Consider the following 25,953-nt stretch of genomic DNA (forward strand, 5'->3'; position numbering starts at 1 on the left):
CAAGGGCAATAATATCTTCTCTCTTCCTCTCTTCTATAATTTACTTATTCCCCTTGGCTCAAAGCCATTTATTTTCGGTCATTCTTCTTGTTTATCACTTGGTACTGGCTCGAGGTCGTCTCCGTATTCAACGCCTCTTAACCTGTTCTTCATTAGATAACTTAATATCGGCCGAAAGAGCTTTGTCTAATTATATCTTTAATTGTTATCCCATCCCCGGCTATCCTCGATAGTTCAAGATCGATACTAACACCGACCCCGAGGTCCCATCGACCATCTCTGCATCCGACAATAGCCCCCACCTTCGGTTTGGTTACTGCCTCTTTTTACCCCGCATTTCATCGTTAAACTTAGCATTCTTAGCATTAACTGCTCTAACAACTAGCTCAAGAATAGATCACATATTTTTAGAATCTCATTTACAAATTTAATTGTTGTTACCATTTTCATGATAAACAAAATTCCTCATACAAACCAGAGTACCAATGAAGATCAAAATTGGAAAAGGAAACGGCCTAACCCAGTAGAGATCGTAGAGGCTCCAAGTGTTGATAGTCCCTCAAGAACGCATATGGCTTATAAAAAGGAGGTAAAAATACATTCACCTTGCCCTTTCTTCTTTTTTTTTTAATCTAACGAATAGTTTCACTAAAAAATTACCCACTTTCTTTTCCTTTTCCTTTTCCTTATGTAGTTAAACGACATTGGGCATCCGGTGGTATCCCCACATGACAAGCCGCAAGTGAGAGATGAATCTATTGGAGGGTCTACGTCTAAAGTGAAGTCATCTTCAAAGGCATCATCTCTTCCTCATGACAAATCCCTAACAAGACAAACTCTAAATGAGATAACTCGCGTTCCACCAATGACAAATACAACAGTATCTATTTTTGAAGGAAAGAGCATTGTCTTTAATCGCAAAAAGGAATTCATCTTGGAACTTTGGGAGGATATTTGCAATAGACTCTCCAAAACTCGTGCATAATTACTCTCATCTTATAGGGAGTAAATCATTGAGATTTTCGAGGATATGAAGAAGACGAATATTTTGGATCTTTCTCCATTAGAGGATTTACTGGATTCTCTTTTTGAGCTTGTCGCGTCATATGACCAAGAGCGATCCAATAGGGCTGATAAGACGAGTGAAAATGAGAAGCTAGAGATGATTTCCAAAGCTAAAGAGCGTCTTAAATCGTTCAAACTTGAAGCAAGTAAGAAAGTCAAGAAAGTTTCCTCTAGTGAAAAGAAACTGAAGAGAGTTGTGAAGACGTTTCAGACATTACAACAAGAGAGGGAGAACCTCGAAGGTGTTATAGAAGCTACTCAAAAGGAGGTTGAAGAGATTCAAGCAAAAATTTTAGTTGCCGAGACTGAGGTCTCTTCATATGACAACGTAAATTTGCTGATTGTTGATGATTCGGCCAATTTGGAGGAGAAGAAGAAGAACCTTGAGATTAGCTGTCAAGAATTGATCAACTATAAGTTTTGTTTAGATTAGGTTATTAGCATTATCTCCCTTTTTATCTTTATGTTAGATTGACCTAGTGGATATTTATTTCATCTTAAATAAGATTGCTTCTCTTTTGCTTTACATTGCCCGATATTTATCTTAGTCACATAATTTTCAACTTTATGCGTTTGTAACGAAAGATTCATATCTTGTCGTGGGAGAGTCCAAATAACGAACCATTTAATTTCTCGAAAATTGTACTTCAATATCTAAAACATATCCAAAACATAAAATCAAACACCTTCAAAATCGACCCAAATAATATTTTAAAACTAACTTTAGATTCAACCACGTAGAAAATTTCAAATCTGTGCAGTCTAAAAAAATCATATCTTGGTGTAGGAAAATTGAATTTATGAACCATTTGATTTCATGGAAACTAGACTTCAAAATCTAAGATATATCCAAAATTCGGAATCAAACACTTTGAGAATAGTTCCATATATTATTTTGAATCTAACTTTAAATTCCAATATGTTGATAGTTTTAGATTTGCGCAGTTTCATCAAAAAAAGATTGTATCATGGTGTAGAAATGTCGAAATTATTAACCGTTTAATTTTTTGGAAACTTAGCTTACAAATCTATAACATATCCAAAATTCAAGATTCAATGCCTTAAGGATAGTTTTAGATAATAGTTCGAAATTAATATTAAATTCTGACACACTGACGATTTCATATTTGCGCGACTTCACCAAAAATTTTGTATCTTGATATGGGGATGTTGAAATCACAAACTACTTGATTTCTTGAAAACTAAACTTCAAAATCTAAAACATATCCAAAATTTAAAATTTAATACCTTAAGGATAGTTTCAGATGATATTTCGAAGTCGACTTTGGTTTCTGATATATATGTCGACAATCCCAAATTAGCGCGACTTCACCAAAAATTTTGTATCATGATGTGGAAGCCTCGAGATCGCAAGACCTTTTTTATTTTCCAAATTGAAATTCAAGAGCTTTATTCTCACCAAATATCTTGGGTTCAAGTCTTACTGAATTAGAAATGTCGTGAAGGCTTTACCAAAAAAACTTGAAGGTTTGGCGAACATGAAGGCATAGCGAATCCCGGACTTCAATGCAAACGCTTGGCAGCCTCCTAAAATATATTAATCATTTTATTAAAGACACCAATTTACCATAGCGTCTTTCCCCCTTTAAATCAAATGGGATCCAAATTTTAACAGATGAATGGTATCTCAGCTCGATTTTCAAGTGCTGATTGAATGGATTACATTCCCTCGTACTTCATTCCGACAATGATTGGGGGATTATGTATCTTTTGAACTTATACGACTAAACTCAGAATGAAACTATAAGTTGCTACATACCTTGGTGAAGAGTATCAAGCCATATCGTAGTTCAGAATGGATGATTTTTTTTCTTTCTTTATGTCCTAACTTTTTCCTAGGCCGCCTCTTTCGAGGTTTTTAACCTAGCGGACGTTTTTCTCTTTTTTTGTGGTTCGTATACAGTTTAGACTCATGCGGGCCAAGAGTGTAGGAATATACAGTTTAGGCTCGTGTATCAAGGAGCGTTTCAACTTCAAGGACAATACTTTTTCAAAAACTTGCCATTGATAGGGCCGATTCTCATGACATCTGCATCAACCAGCTTGTAAGCCTCACTTGAATAAGCTTCTTGCATGACATATGGCCCATCCCATTTTGAAGTAAAATTCCCTACAGGTTTATGGGAAGTAATAATGGGTCTTCTTATGGCAAGGACTTGATTTCCTACTTGAAAGGATCCTGGGCGAACTTTTTTATTGAAGGCGCAAGACAATCGAGCTTGATAACATTCAAAGACTCTTTTGAGCTTCCAACCTTTTCTCATCAAGGGCCTCCAACTCTGCTAATCGAAGTCGAGCTTTTTTTCATCAGTGATTCCTTCTTGAATAGCTAATCGTAATGAAGGTATTTGACGCTCGAGTGGCAAGACGGCTTCAACTCCATAAACGAGTGCATAAAGGGTCGCTTGTGTTGGCGTGCGGTGAGTTGTCCTATATGCCACAGAGCTTCCTCCATACGGTCATCCCAATCCTATTTGGATTTGGAGATGACTTTATTTAACAAGTTGCATAGAGTCTTGTTGAATGCATTGGCTAGACCATTGGTGGCAGCATTGTGTCGCGCCCCCTTTTTTCCCTCCGCGGAGAGAAGTCCAGGTTTCGACATTCATGGGGGTAAAAACTCATTTCCTTTTGGGATTTGGGTATTTTGAAGAGTCACCACCTAATGGATTATGGTGTGTTAGGGCACCTAGAACAATTAACTCTTAGACTAGTTTGCATTACCATAGATTTAGGGTAAGGGCTCGAAATAACCTTGAGGGGAAGGTGTTAGGCAACCCTCTCAGTCCACAACGGTGGGTCCCGACCGAACTTATACTTATGTGAATTAGTCCTTTTAACAAATAAATAGTCTAAACACATACTTGCAAATAAAGGCATGTTTTGGTATTTTTTAAGCACATGCATATTCAAGTAACGAAAGGAAAAGACTTGAACAAGTGACACAGATATAAAGGAAAGTAAAATTTATTTAAACAACGTGAGCTGGGAAAGAGGGGTCCTAGGTTGGTTAGCTACAGGATCATACGCACACAATGTCCGGTAAACACTCCTCAACGAGGGGCTACACGTGACATTAGCGCATAGTCATCATATTCCTTGCTACCCAATTCCCTCCCTTGGTCATAGCCTAAAGCGTTCTAGAAACCTTGAAAGATATCCTATGCGTGCACTACCCGTCCTTTCCTCGTGGCCCTGGAGGTATTTACGACCTCTAATTTTAGGTAGTTCTAGACCATCCTAAAGTTTTAAAGGATAAAAGTCTAGGCATTAATTAAAACAATTAGGACTGCACTTAAAGGAGGAACAAATAAAGGCTCACATTTTACCTCCACAATCATAACAATCAAGTGCACATCTAAAACAACAGTTTCAAGTATTTAAGAGAAAACCCTAAAACATGTTATCTAAGTGAGTAGAAAGTATACATCATTGAATTAGGACTGAAGTGTCAAAGACCTATTGATTTTAGACCTGTGAATGCAAGCAGTTTTAAAGCGCAGTTTTATAGTCACAGAGTTTTAATCGCCCTACAGGCTTGCCTAGGCGTAATAGTGATGTCCTATGAGCATGATATCTATATTGATTAAGAATGTAGTAAAAAAGTGATCAATTTTAAATGGACAACTTGATATCATATAGACATGCTTTCTAACGGTATTAATTTAAGGCAGTGTTTGAAAACTTATTAAAGAAGCGACAGATTAATTGACTAATCCAATTCAAAATAAACAAACATGAATTAAACTGCTTTTCTAACTAAACTGGTTTTAAGTTCTATAGTGATTTCTATTATAGCTAATTTTAATTCCTATAGGCATGGTATCTAAGTATTAAAAGCTGACTTTGAACTTATAGGCATGATTTCTAGGGAGACGAATTTGAATACATGCTGTAATGAAAACTGAACTTCAATTACTTTACACTCTATAGGCATGATCTCTATTATTAAATCCATTTATATCCTATAGACATGGTTTCTAATTGTGTGAAAGTAAAGTATGCAGAATTTATTTTAAACCAAAGTAGATCCTATAGGCATGTTATCTAACAGATCATATTTTGAATCAAAATAGACCTTATATGCATGTTATCTACCCAATTTACCCACAATACACAACTACCCACCCTTTTTCAGTAACCACCCCAATGTTTGTTTATAATAATTATTACAGACCAAGAAATAAATATGAATTAACTAAATAAATAGAAGCTAAGCTATAGGGAGCTTGAAAGAAACCCAAAACAGTCATGGTGTACCAAGCCTTCACTGGTCTCAAATACCCAAAGTTTCATAGCCCAATTCACGTCTAAGTGTGTCAGAGTTCCCTAAGGATCTCAAGGATCCCGGGCAATGCTCACACCCAGACTTTCCTCAAACAAAGACTGATTATGTGCAGTGTGAAAGTGCCAGCCCTGATATGACAAAGAGATCTCAAGGGTCTCAAGGCAGTACACATATCAGAGGGGAAGAACTTAGAAATCTAAGAGTAAGGTGAGAGTGCATAATTATTTGAAAGAGTTAGGTAAATAGTATAAAGAAGGTCTTAGAAAAAGAGTTTTCTAAAAACCTGTATGGGTTTGAGTGGAAAACAGTTTGAGAAAACATGAAGAACATGTTGGGATCAGAAAGCAAGTCACAGAACATACAGTTTCAGAACAGACTTCACACAAGGGAAAGGGGTAGGGGGAACACCTAGAATGCACCTTAGTGATGGAAAACAAATACACACATTGTAGTTGCAAAGTTAAGTTGAGAACACACAGGTCTTAGACACAAACAGGATCTCATGGGTGAAGTAGATCAAGTTAAACTTAGATGTACAAACTAGATAAACACTTTATGAAGCATTCAAGGTTTTAGAAATACTAATCATATACAAAACAAGTAGAATCTAGACATGCTGGGTGAGACAGTAAACACAAAATGTAGCTTAGACATACTAGTGAACAAGTTATCCAAAGCAGTATTGGCATGCTAAACAATGTACTAGTTATAGCTTCTAACAGAATAGATTTAAACATGTTGTGTGATATAGTAATCTAGGCATGCTGACTGCATATTAAATAGAGTAGCAACTAGAACTGGAATTTACAACTAATGAACTGTAGCAACCAAGAAACACATAGTTTTTGGAATGTGAATTGAATCAGGACATATCAGTTAAGGAGATAATACAGAGTATAAAGCAGAGATGGTTCAAGTAGCCAGCCTTGGCTTACAGCCGGCTGGATTAATAAGAATTACAAGTAACAGAAGAGAATAGGCCTTTGAGAGTGTGAGAGTATGGATGAACTATTGTCCCTGTCTAGAAGTGAGGAGTAAGGAGAGCATATATAGCAGTTAAGAACAAGGAAAATAAGGTAAAGGGAATCAACTCTTCAGCAATTAAGGAAGTCACAGAATCAATTATACATCAGTTAGTATAATTATCCCTTAATTAAGGGTAATCAACCAACGGGAAAGGCAGAACATATTTAAGAAAAGAAAATCAAATGAATAATTAAGGTTAAATAGACAGAATTTTAATTAAGGAAATGATTGGTAAAGAATCGGTAAATATCACAATTAATCAAACAAGGTAAGAAAGCGGCTCAGGATTGCAAATAAGGAAATAGATAGGAATAGGTCTTAACAAAACAAACTGATAAATCAAGAATCCAAGTCAATCACTGATTTAAGGAAAAAAGTATAGGTTTACCATGAATAGGTAAAAAAATGAACATATACAATAGAATCAGTAGAAGAGTCAAACCAAGAACATCAGTAGAGGCACATTAGGATCAAAAGACATCGAATTAGGCTAAGAAGAATCACAGAAATCAAAGCATAGGACAAAATCAGTACCTAAGTAATCTAGACAAACTCAAAATCCAAATAATAATGTCGAAAAATTAGGGCTTTTAGCATAAACAAATTAGGGTTAAAGCAATCTTCATGAAATCGGTCAAAACACACAAGAAACAGAAGATTAAACACTCAAAAATCATTAAACGTTTTTTAGAAAGAAAATTTCGGGAAACCCTAACCATAAGAAAAACCACAGGAACTCGAAAACATTTTCAAATATGCAGAGATTCAAACTGTAGATAGCAAAGAAACCAAGATATAGTGTTAAAATCGGTTGGCAGTAAAGAAACAAGATATCTTTAGAGCAAAGTCATGGACAAACTCAGAACCGTTCCAAATCTACAAAGATCGGACGGATTCATGTCCAAAGATTAGGGTTTTGAGGAAAAAAGGGAGGGGTAAAGAAAACATGGTTTGAACCAGAGATTTGAACCATGGGATTTTAGTAGGAATCACTCGCAAACCATGGACGAACCCTTGAAGAGCTTTGAACGAGATCTGGACCAGATCTCTTCGAGTTCCTTCCACAAAACCACATAATCAAACAACCAAGGGGATAGGAGACAAGTAGAGGTTTCGTATAGCCATAGGATGCCATAGATCGGACAGGGATTAAAGGATTAGGGCTTGGTTTTGGGTGACGGCGATTGGAGATTAGGGTTAGGTTTCAGAGAGAACTAGAGAGGAAAGGATTCAAGGGCAACCGTATGTGAGAAATAACTAGGGTTTGGGGGTCGTTTGGTTTAATTTTGGAAAGGGAGACCCTGGACTGTTGATCAAAATGATCAACGGCCAGGATTTGGCCGGGTATCGAGTTGGGGCAGGTGGGGCATTGGGACTGGACTGGTTTATAAGGAATTTGGGCTAGTTAATAGTCTAGGTTTTAAAATTGGGATGGGTATTAGGATCAGAATTGAATAAAAATAGGGCCAGATTTTAAATAGCCAATTTTAATAACTAAATAATTTATAAAAATAATAAATGAGTACAAAAAAATATCTTTGTACACTAAAATAATTTAAAAATAGTTATTTAACATTTTAAAAATATAAAATACCATTTTATGCATAAATAATGTAATTATACGTTAACATGGGCTATTATTGCAAAGATGTGCAATTTAGCCTAAAAAGTAAATACAATTATAAAAAATGCACCAAAAATATTTAAACAATTATGATGCCATAAATAATGAACTTAAATGACTAAATCATCACAAAAGTAATTTGAAGGATAATTATTGGATATTTTATAAATAAAAGAGGAGAAATAAATTGATTTGGAGCTTTTAAAATTATAGAAAAATTATAAAAATGCTTATGCATGCTTATAACTGCATAAGTTCTATTTGAAAGTATACATATGTATTTAAAAAATATATGAGGAAAAATTGGGTATCAACACATTCTACATAGAAGAGTTACATTGCTTGAAGCCAAAGAGTTCACAAATCTTGTTCATCAACATATTGTCAAACGGCTTACCATTATCCGTTATTATGTAACAAGGAATGCCAAAGCAATAGATAATATTTACTCAGATGAAACTTGCAACATTTTCCTTCTTTACTTCCTTAAGAGCAACAGCTTCAGCCCATTTTGAGAAATAGGCAGTTGCAGCCAAGATGTTTAGGTGCCCACCAGAGGACTTTGGTAGTGGTCCAACAAAATCCAATCCCCAAGATTCAAGCGGCCAGGATTCAACAGTCGGGTGCAACACTTCTGGAGGTTGATGAATAAAATTCGCATGGAATTGACAAGCCTTGCATCTTCGAGCGTAGTCCAAGCAATCTTTTACCATCGTTGGCCAATAATATCCCATTCTTTTTATATGGAGGTGAAGCTTTGTTCTAGACTTGTGTGACCAACATACCCCAGAATGTGCCTCTTGCAAAGCTTGGAGTGTTTCTTCTTCCCCTAAGCATCGTAAGAGTACCTCGAATGACCTTCTGTATAGAGTATCTTTATAGTAAAGGAAGCGAGGTGCATGACGATGGATTTCAGTCCTTCTCCTTGGATTTTCTAGAAGTATCCCATAGCATAAGTAGTCAATAATGGGTTGTCGCCATTCTTCTTTCTCAACTTCAGAAACAACGACAAGATGCTTGAGTTCATTTTCTTCACCTTCAGCCTCATTTGATGGCGGTACTACCCATTTTTGGTAGATAGTAACTTGTGTTTGATCAGGCAGGGTTAACAATGAAGCTAGGGTAGCTAAAGCATCAGCCTTCTTATTTTCTTTCTTTAGCACATGCTAAATAGTCACATCACCGAGCCACCCCATTATCTTTTTAGTGTAATCATGATATAGGTGTATTTCAGGCTTTTTGACCTTGTAACTACCAAAAAGTTTATTTACCACTAACTTGGAGTCACAAAAGACTTACAATTACAATTGCTTCATATCAACGACCATTTCAAGCCCAAGTATTAATGCGTGATACTCAGCAACATTGTTGGAACAGAGTTGTGTCAAGGTGAAGGAGTAGGGAAAGACTTCACCTTGGGAAGTGACAAATACTACTTCAGCACCAGCTCCTTCACAATACGTAGCACCATCAAAGTACATCTTCTATGGAGATTGAAGTTCAACGACCATTGCGTCCTCAGGTAGTTCGTTAGTTAGCTCCCAGTCATCAGGTATCGGATGATCTGCCAAGAAGTCTACCAATGCTTGTCCTTTTATAGCCTTTTGAGGGATGTACAAAATCTCAAATTATTGAAATTGGAGGTACCATCTCGCTAGTCGATCACTAAGAATAGGTTTTGACATCACAAACTTGAAGGGATTTTCTTTATAAACAAGATGGACAACATGAGCTTGAAAGTAGTGCTTCAACTTTTGAATTGAGAAGACTAGCACCAAACACAACTTTTCAATTGGTGAATGATTCAGGTCATTTGGTGTCGTCATCCTGCTCAAGTAGTAAAAAGAGTTTTCTTTCCCCTCACTATTTTCTTGGGCCAACAGTGCTCCAACAGACCTTTCTTGTGCTGCAATGTATAGTATCAATGGCTTTCCAGGTATAGGAGTTGTTAAAACTGGAGGCTTCATCAAGTAGGTTTTGATACTTTCAAAGGCATTGCTACAAGCTTGGTCCCACTTGAAAGGAACGCCTTTCTTTATAAGGCGACTAAATGATTGGCACCTCTCAGCTAGGTTCAAGATGAATCTTCTAAGGTATGCTAGCTTTCCTTGCAGATTTTTCAATTCATGAATATCCCGAGGCTCAAGCATTTTCAAAATGGCATCCACTTTGGCTTGATCAATTTCGATCCCTCGATGTCGGACAATGAAACCAAGAAACTTTCCAAAAGTAACTCTAAAGGCACATTTCAATGGATTCATCCTAAGTTGGTACCTCCGAAGCAACTCAAATACCATTCTCAAGTCTTTCAAGTGGTCTCCCTTCTCTCTTGATTTTACCACCAAGTCGTCAGCATAGCATTCGACATTCTTGTGGAGAAGATCATCAAAAATATTCTGCATAGCCCTTTGGTAAGTAGCACCAGCATTCTTCAAGCCAAAAGGCATTACCTTGTAGCAATAAATACCCTTGGGGGTGCGGAATGCAGTAAGTTCTTCATCTTTTGGTGCCATGCAAATTTGGTTATAGCCCGACGAACCGTCCATAAATGACATTGCCTCATACCCAGTAGTAGAATCGATCATCAGCTCTGGAATAAGAAGCGGGAATTCATCTTAGGGACACACATTGTTGAGATCCCTGAAGTCAACACGTACTCGAATCTAGCCATTCTTCTTCCTTACAGGGACAATACTTGAAACCCATGTTGGGTATTTAACTTCCCAAATAAATACAACTTTAATGAGTTTGTTAACTTCAGTTTCAATCAGGGGAACCAAATCCGGCCTAAAGCGCCTTTGAGCTTGCTTAACAGGATGAGCGTCATTCTTGACTACAAGGTGATGGACTGCTACTTTAGGGTCCAGGCCAGGATTTCTTTGTAACTCCAAGCAAAGACATACCTAAACTCCTTGAGTAACTCAATATAAGTGCTTTCTTCATCAACTTCTAGTAAAGCACTTAGGTAGGTTGGTCTTGGTTCTTCATCAGTGCCAAGGTTAACTTCTTTTAAGGCATCAATCGTTGCCTTCACCCCTATTACATCTCGCATATTCATACGTTAAAGTTTCATCTTCAGTTAATCGACGTAGACTTGAGAATGAGATTATCTTGAGGATACACGTATTTATGGTATTTATAACAAGCGATAAGTAAGTGCTGTGAAGGATAAAGGGTAAACGAATAAAAGAAAATAAATTTTGTTGAAGGTTGTCGATTTGAGATAAAATACGGTCCAAACTACAATACCCGGTATTTATGGACTAGCGTCATACAAAGTACTATATGACCATGATAGTAAGGTGTATAAAGTATGTTAAAAGTGAGTAGTATTTTAAGTAATTTGAGATAATTTTTAATTATGTGGATTATTGGTTAATTATTGGTTAATGGGAGAATTAACAAGTTAATTAAGGATTAGTGGGTAATTAATTAAAGACTTTGGATATACTTAGCCCCCCCCCCCCCCAACGTGGCAGAACCCCCTTTACCCTTTAATGACTCTTAAAGAATATTGGAAGGTGGCACATTTAAAGGGTTTATATGACACCAAAGCCTTGAAATGTGGGTCCCATACCTATTAAAGCCTAAGACCCCTCTAAATTCAAGAAATGTGCTTAAATAAAAAATGGTAAGCTACGGGTTTTCAGAATTGGCATATTATCATCTTAGTAACATGATTCTCTTAAAACAAACGAGATTTCCTAAGCATTTTAGCAATGTGAGATTTTGAAAATTTTAAGGGAGTACGTTGCAATCTTTCTCAAGAATATCATACGGATTTTCCCTACATTGGTATTGTCGTCACGTGTTTTGTTGTGATTGTCGTATGTTAGAGGGATTGTCCAGAGAACCGGCTCAAATATGTTAAGGCATTCCCTTCTTTCTTTTTGGAATGATCCATACGATACAAACAAAACGAGCAAATGCACAACTTCCATAAATGACTCTATTCATAGGAGTATTAGAGGTGCCTATGTTCTTGAATTCCCATGTATCTTATTATTACATCTTCTATTCATGGGTCTCAGAAAAATACATAGTTGATAAAGTTTATCCGAAAATTATATTGATCTTATTAACATATTTTTATGCATTTCATTTATTTATACATGTATATTGACTCATGACCAGATGACGTTATATACGCGCATATATATATACATATAAGTACACACACACATATATATATATATATATATATATATATATATATATATATATATATATATATATATATATATATATATATATATATATATATATATATATATATATATATATATATATATATATATATATATATATACTTATATGTATATGGGATATGGAAAAAGGTTACGGCATTATATACGCACCACCACCTGATCAGCTGGTATATGTTGATGATTTTGCCCATAGTGGCCAAGATGATATGATAGGATGCCCTCAGAGGCCTGATGATGTTATGTACACCTATACCTATGCATTTCATGACATTTATACGCACGTGCATAACATTATAAATGTTTCAGGATTTACAAAGTTATTTGGACTTACATGCGGAAATCTTTATTCCATGTTTCATCTATGTCTTTTATGTACTGATTTTCATGCCTTACATACTCTGTACATTATTCTTACTGACGCCCTATTCTCCAGGGCCTATGTTTCATGCCCGCAGGTGCAGGTAGACGAGGTGACGGTCCCCTTTCTTAGGATCCTTGATCAACGAGAGTTGGTGTGCTCCATTTGATTCGGAGACGTTTTTGACCTTGGTACAATATATTTGTATGCATATATGGGTATAACGGAGCCCAGTCCTATCCTTGTACAATTGTATATTCTAATAGAGGTTTGTAGACAATTATGTATAGTTGGATAGTATGTGGCATTGTCGACTTCCAGTTTTTGGTATATTGTTCTTGCTGGCTCGCCCCACTGTATTCCGCATGTATATGTACATATGTCTTTTGGACAGGTTTCCCCTACGTATGTTTTTCATGTTTACATCTTAGACGCTTGCTTAAGGGAGTTCGACAAGTAGGATTCGGGCACCAGTCGCGACCCATCGATTTGGGTCGTGACAAAAGTGGTATCAGAGTAGTTTTGTCCTAGGGTTGTCTACAGAACGTGTCTAGTAGAGTCTTGTTTATGGGCGTGTTGTGCACCACACTTATAAACAGGAGGCTACAAGATATATAGGATGTAATCCTCTCTTCTTATCTTAGATCGTGCGATATGAGAATTCATGTTCCTAATGATATTTTATATTTTCAGTGATGCCTCCAAAGACTACAACCACCCAGAAGGGAAAGTTCGTGGCTTGTGAGACTACTAGTCAAGCGCCACGAGTTACTAGGGCTCAAGGAGAGTCTCATAGTGAGATTCCATCTCAGACTTCACATACCCCGCACTCTCTGGAAGAGCTTCGAGGGGCACCAGCTCCACCACCCTCCCTTGTATGTTCAGCCTGTCAGCCAGATGCACCGAGTCAGCTGTTAACTTGATTAGTAGCCGCATAGGCTCGGCCTCAGGAAGTAGGTATTGGTCATGTAGATAGGTCCGTCAGTATGAGGTTTGTGATTTCATTAACTTGGACACTCTAGTATTCACTGGGGAAGATCCAAATGAGGACCCTCAGGTATTTATCGATAGAATGCAGAGGACTTTGAGGGTAATGAAGGCCACTGCGACTGAGTCAATTGAGCTAGCTTCCTATAGACTCCAAGATGTTGCAGTTAATTGGTACGAGTCTTAGGAATTGTCTAGAGGTGAGGAAGCCCCTCCAACAGTATGGCAGGAGTTTACAGAAGCTTTTCTTCATCATTATCTGCCACCAGAGCTTAGACAGGCCAGAGTTTATAGGTTTTGACCCTTCGGCAGGGTAACATGAGTGATCGGGTGTACAGTCTTCAGTTTGACTTGTTTGCTAGGTATGCTCCCCGCTATTGTATCTAAGATGGATGATCGGGTTCATCGGTTCGTGATGGGGTTAGAGTCGCACTTGCTTAATGATTGTATGTCGGTCTCACTAATTTAGGCGGACACGGATATTTCTTATATTCAGGCATACGCTCAGGGTGTAAAGGAGCATAAGCAGAAGCAAAGGGCCGATCGTGAGCATGATAGGGCCCAAAATAAGAGAGTGAGGTCTTCGGGTCCCTCTGGTGAGTTTCGAGGTGGTCAAAGACAACAATACCCGAGGTATCTAGCCTAGTCATCGACTAACGTGCCCCATCAGTTGGCGATAAGAGATTTGATCGTTCCACATATTCAGGGCCTAGTTAGAATTCTAGGGCCTCAGGTTCTCAGTATAAGGGTGAGTCAAGTCAGATAAGGCCGCCCTTGCCACGATGTGCTCAGTGTGGTAAGCAGCATACGGGGTAGTGTCGTATGGGGTTAGGTGTTTGTTATACTTGTGATTATCCGGGCCACATTATGAGGATTGTCCGATGAGAGGTGATGCAAGCATAGGTCAGTCAGCGGAATCTGTAGCTGGTTCGTCATCATCATACGCCCCACGGAAAAGGTTCACAAGCACCAATGAGTCATGGTAGAGGCATAGGCGGAGCATCTAGATCAAGCGGTCCTTAGAACCGCATTTATGCATTGGCAGGTTAACGGGATCAGGAGTCATCGCCTGATATTGTTATAGGTATATTATCAGTCTCCTCATATGATATGTATGCACTGATTGACCCAGGTTCCATTTTATCATATGTTACTCCGTTGGTTGCTAGTAAGTTTGGAATAAAACCTGAATTGGTTAAACCTTTTAAGGTGTCTACACTTGTTGGGGACTCAGTGATAGCTAAGCGAGTATATAAAGGTTGTATAATAGTAGTTCATAATCGATCTACTATAGCAGACCTAATCGAGTTAGATATGGTAGAATTTGATGTTATAATGGGTATGGATTGGTTGGCTTCTTGTCATGCCAACGTTGATTGTAGATCAAAGATGGTCCGATTTCAATTTCCAAGGGAGCCTGTTTTAGAATAGAAAGGTAATACGGCATCGCCGAGAGGTAAATTTATTTCCTATCTCAAGGCAAGGAAGATGATCAGAAAGGGCTATATTTATCACTTAGTTCAGGTTTGGGATGTGGAAGTAGAGTCACCAACAATTTTGTCCATCCCTGTGGTTAGTGAGTTTCCCGATGTTTTTCCTGATGAGCTTTCAGGTCTTCCGCCAAAGCTAGAAATTGAGTTTGTTATTGACCTACTACCAAATACTTATCCAATATCTATTCCTCGCTATAGAATGGCCCCCAAAGAGATGAAAGAGTTGAAGGAACAACTAAAGGACTTGCTTGAAAAAGGCTTTATTAGACCTAGTGCATCACCATGGGGAGCACTCGTGTTACTTGTGAGGAAGAAAGATGGTTCCTTACGGATGTGTATTGATTATAGACAATTGAATAAGGTGACAATCAAGAATAAGTACCTGCTCCTGAGGATTGATGACTTATTCGATAAGTTGGAAGGTGACAAGTATTTCTCAAAGATAGACTTGAGGTCCGGGTACCATCAGGTAAGGGTTAAGGAGAAAGATACTCCAAAGACAGCATTCAGGACCAAATATGGGCACTTTAAGTTTCGTGTTATGTCGTTCGGTCTGACCAATGCCCCAGCAGTATTCATGGACTTGATAAACCGTGTGTTCATACCCTTTTTAGATTTGTTCGTAATTTATTGACGATATAATTGTATATTCTCGTTCAGAGGGTGATTATGCAGATCACTTGCGTACTATGCTCAGAGTTCTACAAAAGAGAAGTTGTATGCAATTTCTCTAAATGTGAATTCTGGTTGAACTCTATAGCTTTCCTTGGGCATATTATTTCGGGTGAAGGTATCCGGGTTGATAGACAAAAGCTTGAGGCAGTAAAGAATTGTCCTAGACCCACAAAACCAACAAAGATTCGTAGCTTTCTCGGTTTGGTAGGTTATTACAGGAGATTTGTAGAGGGATTTTCTTCCCTTTCAGCGCCTCTGGCAAAGTTGACTCAGAAGGGAGCAAAGTTTCAATGGACTAATGCTTGCTAACGGAGTTTCCAGACATTGAAGGACATATTAACTTCAGCACCAGTTCTAATGCTCCCAGAAGGGACCAATGGTTATGTTATCTATTATGACGCTTCGGGCGTTGGAGTGGGTTGTGTACTGATGCAGTGTGGTAAGGTTATAGCTTATGCTTCTAGGCAACTAAGAAATCACAAGAAGAATTATCCGACCCATGATTTAGAGTTAGTCGTAGTGATTCATGCACTAAAGATGTGGAGGCACTACTTGTATGACATTCATGTTGATATCTATACGGATCATAAGAGCCTCCAGTATATCTTCAAGCAAAAGGAATTGAATTTACGTCAAAGGAGATGGTTGGAGCTACTTAAAGATTATGACATTGATATTTTTTACCATCCGGGGAAGGTGAACGTGGTAGCCAACGCCCTCATCCATAGATCTATGGGTAGCCTGTCATATTTACAGCTAGAGAAAAGGGGAATAGACCATGAGATTCATTAGTTAGCTAGTCTTGGAGTTCGATTACTGGACTCAAGTGATATTGGAATTACTATTCAGGATACGACAACATCCTCTTTAGTAATTGAAGTGAAGGAACGCCAGTATGAGGATCCTGTGTTAGTTCATTATAGGGATACCACCCCTCAGAAAGAGAAGACACCATTTGAGATTACAGAAGATGGGGTCCTCAGATATCGAGGACGATTATGTGTCCCTAATATTGCAGGGCTACATCGACAGGTTATTGGAGAAACTCACTATTCTCATTATTCTATTCATCTAGGAGCAACAAAGATGTATCATGATATCAGGGAAGTATATTGGTGGGACGGAATGAAAAAGGATATAGCGGAGTTCGTTGCTCGATGCCCTAACTATCAGCAGGTCAAGATTGAGCATAAAAACCTGGTGGATTATTGTAGGCTATGGAGATTCCGACTTGGAAATGGGAAGTAATCAATATGGATTTCATCATAGGCTTACCTCATATCCAGCGTAAGTTGGATTCTATATGGGTGATTGTTGATAGGCTTACAAAATTAGCCCATTTTCTGCCCATTAGGACTACATATTTCGCAAAGGATTATGCAAGGCTTTATATTAAGGAGATAGTATGATTGCATGGTGTCCCTGTATCTATTATCTCGGATAGAGGAGCTCAATTTACAGCTAACTTCTAGAGGTCCTTCCAACAAGGATTGGGGACTCAGGTAAGTCTTAGTACAACATTTCATCCCTGGACAAACGGACAAGCTGAGCGTACTATTTAGACATTGGAGGATATGTTACGGGCTTGTGTGATAGACTTCAAGGGTAGCTGGGATGATCATCTTCTGCTTATTGATTTCTCATATAATAATAGCTACCATTCCAGTATTCAGATGGCTCCATACGAAGCTTTTCATGAACGGAATTGTAGGTTGCCTATAGGGTGGTTCGATGTTGGGGAAACTACGTTAGTAGGACCAGAATTGGTACAACAGGAAATTGAGAAAATTAAGCTTCTACAGGAAAGGCTATTAGCAGCTCAAAGCCGTCAGAAGTCTTATGCGGATAATCGAAGCGAGACTTGGAATTTTAGGTTGATGATTGGGTATTCCTAAAGGTAACTCCGATAAAAGGTGTCATGAGGTTCGGTAAGAAAGGAAAACTTAGCCCTCGATACGTTGGACCATATAGGATCATACGTAAGGTAGGCCAAGTAGCATATGAGTTAGACTTGCCTTCGGACTTGGAGTCTGTACATCCAGTATTTCATGTGTCTATGCTTCGTAAATGTATCAGAGATTCTTCCAGAATCGTGTCAGTTGATGATGTCCAGGTCATAGAACAGCTATCATATGAGGAAACTCCCATATCTATACTAGATAGACAGGTTTGGAGATTGAGGACTAAAGACGTAGCTTCGGTGAAAGTACTTTGGAGAAACAACAATGTGGAAGAAATGACTTGGGAGGCCGAAGAAGACATGAAATCTAGATATCCTCACTTATTTCCTCTTCCAGAGAAGGGTCCGACTGAGACATCACAACCTTAAGGTACGTGTATGGATTCTTGTGTTAGTTATTGTCATTGGTCGTGTGAGGCCATTGTCGTTATTGATGATTGTGGGCCTATGTGGCATTGAATTATTGAGTTTCTACAGAAGAGTTGGTAGTAGTATTGTTACAAAGGCGACTCTGCCAAAGTTTATATAGATCCCGGGGAGTAAAATATTTGAGGATGAATATTTCTAAGGTGGGAAGGATGTTACATCTCACGTATTCGTACGTTAAAGTTTCGTCTTCAGTTAATCGATGTAGACTCGAGAATGAGATTATCCTGAGGTTACACGCTTTTATGATATTTATAACAAGCGATAAGTAAGTGTTGTGAAGGATAAAGGGTAAACGAATCAAAGAAAATAAGTTTCGTTGAAGGTTGTCGATTTGGGATAAAATACGGTCTGAGCTACAATACCCGGTATTTATGGACTAGTGTCATACAAAGTACTACATGACCATAATAGTAAGGTGTATAAGGTATGTTAAAAGTGAGTAGTATTTTAAGTAATTTGAGATAATTCTTAATTATGTGGATAATTGGTTAATGGGGGAATTAACAAGTTAATTAAGGATTAGTGGGTGATTAATTAAAGATTTTGGATTAACTTAGCCCCCCCTCCCCCAACGTGGAAGCACCCTCTTTACCCTTTAATGACTCCTAAAGAAGATTTGAAGGTGGCACATTTAAAGGGTTTATGTGATACCAAAGCCTTGAATTGTGGGGCCCACTCCCATTAAAGCATAAGACCCCTTTAAATTCAAGAAATGTGCTTAAATAAAAAAAAATGGTAAGCTACGGGTTTTCAAGATTGGCATATTAGCATCTTAGTAACATGATTCTCTTAAAACAAACGAGATTTCTTAAGCATTTTAGCAACGTGATATTTTGCAAATTTTAAGGGAGTACGGTGCAATCTTTCTCTATAATCATACGGATTTTCCCTACTTTGATCTTGTCGTCACATGTTTTGTCGCGATTGTCGTATGTTAGAGGGATTTTCTAGAGAACCGGCTCAAGTATGTTAAGGCTATCCCTTCTTTATTTTTGACATGATCTATACGATACAAACGAAACGAGCAAATGCATAACTTCCATAAATGACTCTATTCATAGGAGTATTAGAGGTTCCTATGTTCTTGAATTCCCATGTATCTTATTATTACATCTTCTATTCATGGGTCTCAGAAAAATACATAGTTGATAAAGTTTATCCGAAAATTATATTGATCTTATTAACATATTTTTATGCATTTCATTCATCTATACATGTATATTGACTCATGACCAGATGGCGTTACATACGCGTATATATATGTACTTATATGTATATGGGATATGGGAAAAGGTTACGGTGTTATATACGCACCACCACCTGATCAGCTGGTATATGTTGATGATTTTGCCCACAGTGGCCGAGATGATATGATGGGATGCCCTCAGAGGCTTGATGATGTTATGTACACCTATACCTATGCATGACACGATATTTATACGCACGTGCATGACATCATAAATGTTTTAGGATTTACAAAGTTTTTTGGACTTACATGCGGAAATCTTCATTCCATGTTTTATATATGTCTTTTATGTACTGATTTTCATGTCTTACATACTCAGTACATTATTCCTACTAACTCCCAATTCCCTGGGGCCTGCATTTCATGCCCGTAGGTGCAAGTAGACGAGCTGACGGTCCCCTTCCTTAGGATCCTTGATCAGTGAGAGTTGGTGTGCTCCATTTGATTCGGAGCTGCTTTTGACCTTGGTACGATATGTTTGTATGCATATATATGGGTATGATGGGGCCCAGTCCCGTCCTTGTACAATTGTATATTCTAATAGAGGTCTGTAGATAGTTATGTATAATTGGATAGCATGTGGCCTTGTCGGCTTCCAGTTTTGGGAATATTGTTGTCTATAGCAACCTTGTCGGCTCACCCCACTGTATTCCGCATGTATATGTATATATGTCTTTTGGACAGTTTTCCCTCACGTATGTTATTCATGTTTACATCTTAGATGCATGTTTAAGGGTGTTCGACAAGTAGGACTCAGGCACTCATCGTGGCCCGTCAATTTGGGTCATGACAACCCCTTCTTCAAGTTCTGGGGGAGCATCTTTCACATCATCAGGTTCTTGATGGTCCCCATCATTGAAGGATATGTGATAACATGGTGAAACATCCTCCAATTTCTCCCCATCCTCTATTAGAGATGAAACATCGTGCTCACCTTGTGCAGTAATATGATACGAAGAACCCACACTTTCTTTGTCTTCATCACGGTCCTTAGTGTAGATTACATTATGGGTTTACCTTCAGTACTTCTTTACATGAAACCACAAGTTTTGTTTGTCGCCTCATTCTAGAAGGAACCAAACATTGGAAATCCTTAGAGGTCTTCTGGATTTTGGGCAAAGTGTGTGTTCTTATGCTTTGATAATTTCTCTGGAACTTGTTCCCCTTCTTTAATGGACCCAATCTCTCAAACACAGAAGTCCTCACAGTTGATTTTACAAGTCGATCAAAGATAGAAGGCTTGTTAGAAGCGGCATATTCATCTTTTACAGTGCTATAATTGTTGCTCGTCCTTCTTATGGAGATGCGCACTAGTGACAGTTGCTTGTTTTCCAAACCTTCACGTAGTTGTCTCATCACAGCTTCTGATGGGAGATTCCCTAACTTTGACGGCTCATTGGGATTGTATCCAGATTTTGCAAATAGCCTGTAAGCGTTAGGATCAAAACCTTCATCTATTCGCTTTATAGGGAGTGCCACATTCTGCAAATGATTTTGGTCCACAAACCCTGCAAGTGGCTTTGAGGACAACTTTACTGCCTCAATTCATTTTACCGGAAGAGTTAACTCCTTTAGCATGTTAGGTTAGATATTAGATGATTCACTTACATATTTCTTCCTTTTAGGGACATATTGGAGCGTAGGACTTACTTTCTTGCCATAAGACGCAATATTCCCTCTATAAGATTTATTCGCGTTGGGTTGTACCTCCTCAGTAACAGCTTTGTCTCTACCAACAGTCACCTTAGCTCTTTTAGTTGTGGGCTCGTCATTCTTGCTTTTCATGATATTATCAGCTTTCAGCTCCTTCACAATGCGGTTTTTCAAGTAGAACTTTGCATCGGCGAAGTGTGACTCAGCCTCAGTGAATGGCTCATCATCAGCAACTATCTTCTTCTTGAGACTTCACCCTCGTTGTATTTTAGACATTGATGGTAGGTAGATGAAACTACTTTATTCTCATGTATCCAAGGCCTCCCAAGAAAGGCGTTGTATGAAGTCTTTGCATAGATCACATGCAGCCATGCACTTGATTGCATATCTTCAATGGTGATTCCCAACCTGATCGCGCCTACGGCTCTTTGCCTCCCTTGGTTGAATTCTTGAATCATCATACGACTTTCTAAGAGTTCGTTCATGGGAATACCAAGTTCTTTCAGAGTGCGAATTGGTAAGATGTTCAATTAGGATCCTCCATCAACCAAAATTAGATTTACCCTTTCGTTGCACATATAGCCAACCAGGTATAATGGGCGGTTATGAGGAGTGTCACCAAGTAGAAGATTGTCATTTGTGAATGTAACTTTTACCTCACAAGCATTAACTTCTTGAGGAATGGACTCGACGAGCTTTTCCAAAGATGGTGTCAATGGTAGGTCATCACTCTTTTCTTCCTCTTTGTCAGTATGGCAACAAGAGGCATCAATTCCCTCATGGGAAATCTTCGTGCGGAACCAACTTGGTAAGAACTCCTCCAAAGTCACTGGATGTCATGGCTTTTGAGGATGGTGCACCTCCACTTTTGCTTTCTTCAAATGCTTAACTGGATTCCATCTCCTTGGTCTTTTCACCATCATTTTCCTTGTTGGTTGTTCTATTGATTCTTTTCATGGGCTACTTTTGTGGCACCTACGGTCATTCGTAGTAATTTGATAGAGACTTGGTTCGCACTTGCCTTCTCATCTTCAAGCACGATCTTCTTTTCACGGGCCAAGTCCATAACTTTGTCTTTGAAGACAAAGCACTTCTCCAGAGGGTGGCTTACAAGTTGGTGATATTTGTAGTAATTTGGTCATTCGTTTTTCCAGCTTCATTTGGTCGCTTCATCTCTGAAAGCTCAATAAGATTTAACTCGAGGAGTTCTTCAAAAATGGCTGGCATATCAGAATCCAGAAATGGGTACTCTTTCTCTTGCATTTCTTTTAGAGTCAACTTTTCACTTGGCTTATCTTGAAAAGAAGTGGATTTCGTACTCTGCTTCTTGCTCACCTTCGTTATGAACTTCACATGTGATATGTTGACATTCATAACTTCTTTGTTTTCAGATTTGGGTACAAACTTGCTCCATTTCCTAACTTCTTGCTTGTCGTTCCCTTTGCGAGGCTCATAGATAGGCAACCTTTCATTTCCAGTGAAGACCATGCTTAACTCCATGTCATGGGCACTAGTCGCAAGTTCTTCAAATGTGTCAGACTTGATACCTTGCAAGATGTAGCATAGTCCCCAAAACATGCCTTGGATGCACATCTCTATGCCCAAAGCTTCACTAAGCTTGTCTTTGCAATTGAGGCTTGCATTCCTCCAACAATTGATAATGTCGATAACTGGTTCACCCTTTTGTTGATAAGTATTTGTAAGTTCTATCATACTTACAGTACGTCTCGTGCAATAAAAGCAATTGAGAAATTCTTGCTCTAGTTGATCCCAGCTATAAACAGATCCAGCCTCGAGGTCTGTGTACCAATCAAAAGTATTTCCTTTTAATAAGCGGACAAACTGCTTGACGAGGTAATCTCCATGAGTCCCAGCATTGTTGCATGTCTCAACAAAGTGCGCCACATGTTGCTTTGGATTTCCCTTGCCATCAAACTGTTGAAATTTTGGAGGTTGATAGCCAGTAGGCATCTTCAACATATCGATCCTTGAAGTGTATGGCTTTGCTTAGGTAAAGGAGGACTTGGAAGCAACTTCATATTTGTTTTTTATAGTCCCTTAAATGAACTCCTTTAGTTGATTGATTGGAATCATCCCTTCCGAAGACACTGGAATTTCCTTAGTGGATGCCACTTGTCGTGGGGGAGGATCAATCTCTTGAACTTCTGGGAGTGTTCCAGGTGCATGGGTGGATTTTCTTCCATCAAGATTCCCACCCTGTCGGTTAGCTTGTCAATTCTAGCATCTTTATTTTGCATGCATTTGGTCAACCCTTGCGATTGCTTTCGTCAAGTTTGCCAACTGCTCCTCCACAGATGAAGTGTTTGTCACCATGGCTTGCATGATTGTTGTGGACGATGGAGAGTAGCATGGATCGTCACATAGATTGATCCTTGATTGGCTCATGCTATGTGGTGTAAGTGGAGAGGATCCATCACTTGAAGCATCATCATCTTCCTTCACAGCAGAGTGCTTGGATCCGGAGAGGTCAAGTAGAGCAAGAGTTTTCTTGATTTTTTCAACAACATCGCTTCCTCCTTCGAGTGCGTTTGTGGAAGATCTTTCTCCTTTTGAGGATGAAGATCCGAAAACAAGGGTAGATGCGGACGACACTTGGGGTGCTTGTTGTCCTAACGAGCTTGCTTTGCTCCTTGTATCTGGTCCAAAGCTTCCAAAGGTAACTTCGAGTATGTTTTCCACATCAGCATAGAACCTGGAATTAGCAGCCTTGTTAAAAGTTGAACTGGAGTTGATTTTTTTTTAAGCCATTTCGATGTTCTTGAACTTTGGTAAATGAAAAGCTGAGATGAGAGGTAGAGATTGTCCCACTGGGCGTGCCTGAATTTGTAGACAATAAATTTGCGTCAAGAAAATAAAATCAATAGTGAAAAATATTACAACAATCGTAGTATTTGATTTCAAATAATATGAGTGTACAATCTCTATGGTTCCCCTGATTCTTCTTTCTAAAATAAATAAATTCAAGGGCCTTTGAGCTTGATCTTGAATATGTAGTTGTCGCCACAAACGATGATCTTGTTCTTGAATTTTAGCTTGATTGCTTGAACTTGACCTTAATTTGTTATTCGTTCTTGAGCTTGAACTTGATTTGTTCTTCGTTCTTGAGTTTGAACTTGATTGCTTGAAGCTTGAAACTTGTGGAGGAATTTGCAGTGTTTGATCCACGTGCTCTCTCTTGCTTCTTGTTATAATTTTTGGTGTCTTTTTTGGGTTATGAAGACCCCTATTTATAGTTGTGGAAGGGAGGAGTTATGATAAGAACAAACTCTTTTCGACCAATCAGATTGAAGCGTGAAAAGGCCACATTTGATTGGCCAGACCATGTCACTTGCACACATGGCGCGATTTCATTGGCCTTTTAATGTGACTTGGCATGCCTTGTCATTTTGACACGTGACATGATCCTATTGGCTCTTCCGTTTGACTTGGTGCACCACATCATTTGACACGTGACACCAAATTGGGCGTCTAGGAAGATGATATCTTGGGCCTAATGAAGTGGGCTCTTCATTTGTAGCCCAATTAAATGGGTTAGCCCAATGGATTAAGACTTATTTATTTAATCCATATATTTTGAATTTATATAATTAATTCAATTATATTAGCCGATAATATTTATTTGGACTAGTACATTTAACGTATAGTCCAAATTATTTATTGAATTTAAATTCAATAAATTTTATATGCCTACACTACGCTTCTATACATTTTTGTGCAGACTCAGGTACCTCAGAGCGTGCCGGTCGTTAGTTAGCTGATTTTGAGTTGTTGTGGAGACTTCAAGGTTATACCTGTTGTTCCACTCGCAGGCCTCGGAGTCACCTTCTATTGTTTCCTTTCTACTGATTTATTGTACTTCAAACAATTCTGTATTTTGAGACTCATTATGTACCTCCTATAGAGCTTATGACCCTGTATTACCAGATTTTGAGATTGTGATTGTTGTATTATCCTATTTGTTATGTTTTGATCCATTTTTCCAGTTTTATTAAAATATTAAGTTGTGATATTCTGTTTGGAATTGTTGTGTGATATGCTTACCTAATCTTAGGGACTAGGTGGCATCACGAATCTTAAGCTGGGATTTTGGGTCGTGACATATTAATTAGTAGTTGTTTTATGTATAAGATCTAATGTTTGTCAAGATCTTCATTTTTTTTCTTAGAGACTTAGTCGTAAATTATTTTCTTTCGGTCATTAAGTGATGGGAGGATTCACTCTTACATTCTCTCTGTTGGTAGGTCAGTATTGCAGTAAAGATTATATGTTATGATAGTATTGTCGTGTCACACCAGTAATACTTGCTAATTTGTAGTTTAGAGGGGGGGAGGAAAATAAAACAAAAAAAATAAAAATAAAAGCCAAAAATCTATAAAATTGTTATGAAATAAAAGCAATTTAGTAAAACATGAACAAGAAATAGAGATAGAGAGAAGGAAGAGATTTTCTTCTTCAATTGTGTGTATTTTTCTATCTATTACAAGGCCTTTATATAGGCATGAAAAGTGAAGAAAATATGTCATGGAATATGTCATTGAACATAGAAAATATGTCATTGAATATGTCATTAACCATTTGAGAGAAAGATCATGGAGGAAGAGTAGACATCCACCATATTTTGATTTTTATCATAACACTCCCCCTTGGATGTCCATAAATAATGTGCCTCGTTAAAACCTTATTAGGAAAAAACCCTATGGGATAAAAATTCTAATGAAGTAAAAAGAGTACACATATTTAGAAATACGCATTTTGGTTGTCTCATTAAAAACCTTGCAGGGAAAACTCAATAGGACAAAACCTTGTAAGGGAAAAAGAGTACAACGCGTATTAACTCCCCTGATGAGATCATTAGTTCACATCGTTGAGCCTTCGTATCCCAATCTTGTACACTAGTTT

At 38.2% G+C, this 25,953-nt stretch overlaps 1 protein-coding gene across 1 annotated transcript; it reads left to right on the top strand.

Annotated features, from left to right (window-relative positions):
- The first annotated feature begins 1,030 nt into the window (after positions 1-1,030).
- On the top strand, positions 1,031-1,498 carry LOC138875759 (uncharacterized). The gene has a single exon (XM_070154623.1). The coding sequence runs from the start codon at positions 1,031-1,033 to the stop codon at positions 1,496-1,498; it is 468 nt and encodes a 155-aa protein (XP_070010724.1).
- Positions 1,499-25,953: the final 24,455 nt, after the last annotated feature.

Source organism: Nicotiana sylvestris, chromosome 8, assembly GCF_000393655.2.
Source record: "Nicotiana sylvestris chromosome 8, ASM39365v2, whole genome shotgun sequence".
In the NCBI taxonomy this organism is placed as follows: Eukaryota; Viridiplantae; Streptophyta; class Magnoliopsida; order Solanales; family Solanaceae; genus Nicotiana; species Nicotiana sylvestris.

What these genes read in the sequence shown, in the direction of transcription:
- LOC138875759 (XM_070154623.1), top strand. Translation starts at nt 1,031, where the DNA reads ATGAAGAAGACGAATATTTTGGATCTTTCTCCATTAGAGGATTTACTG.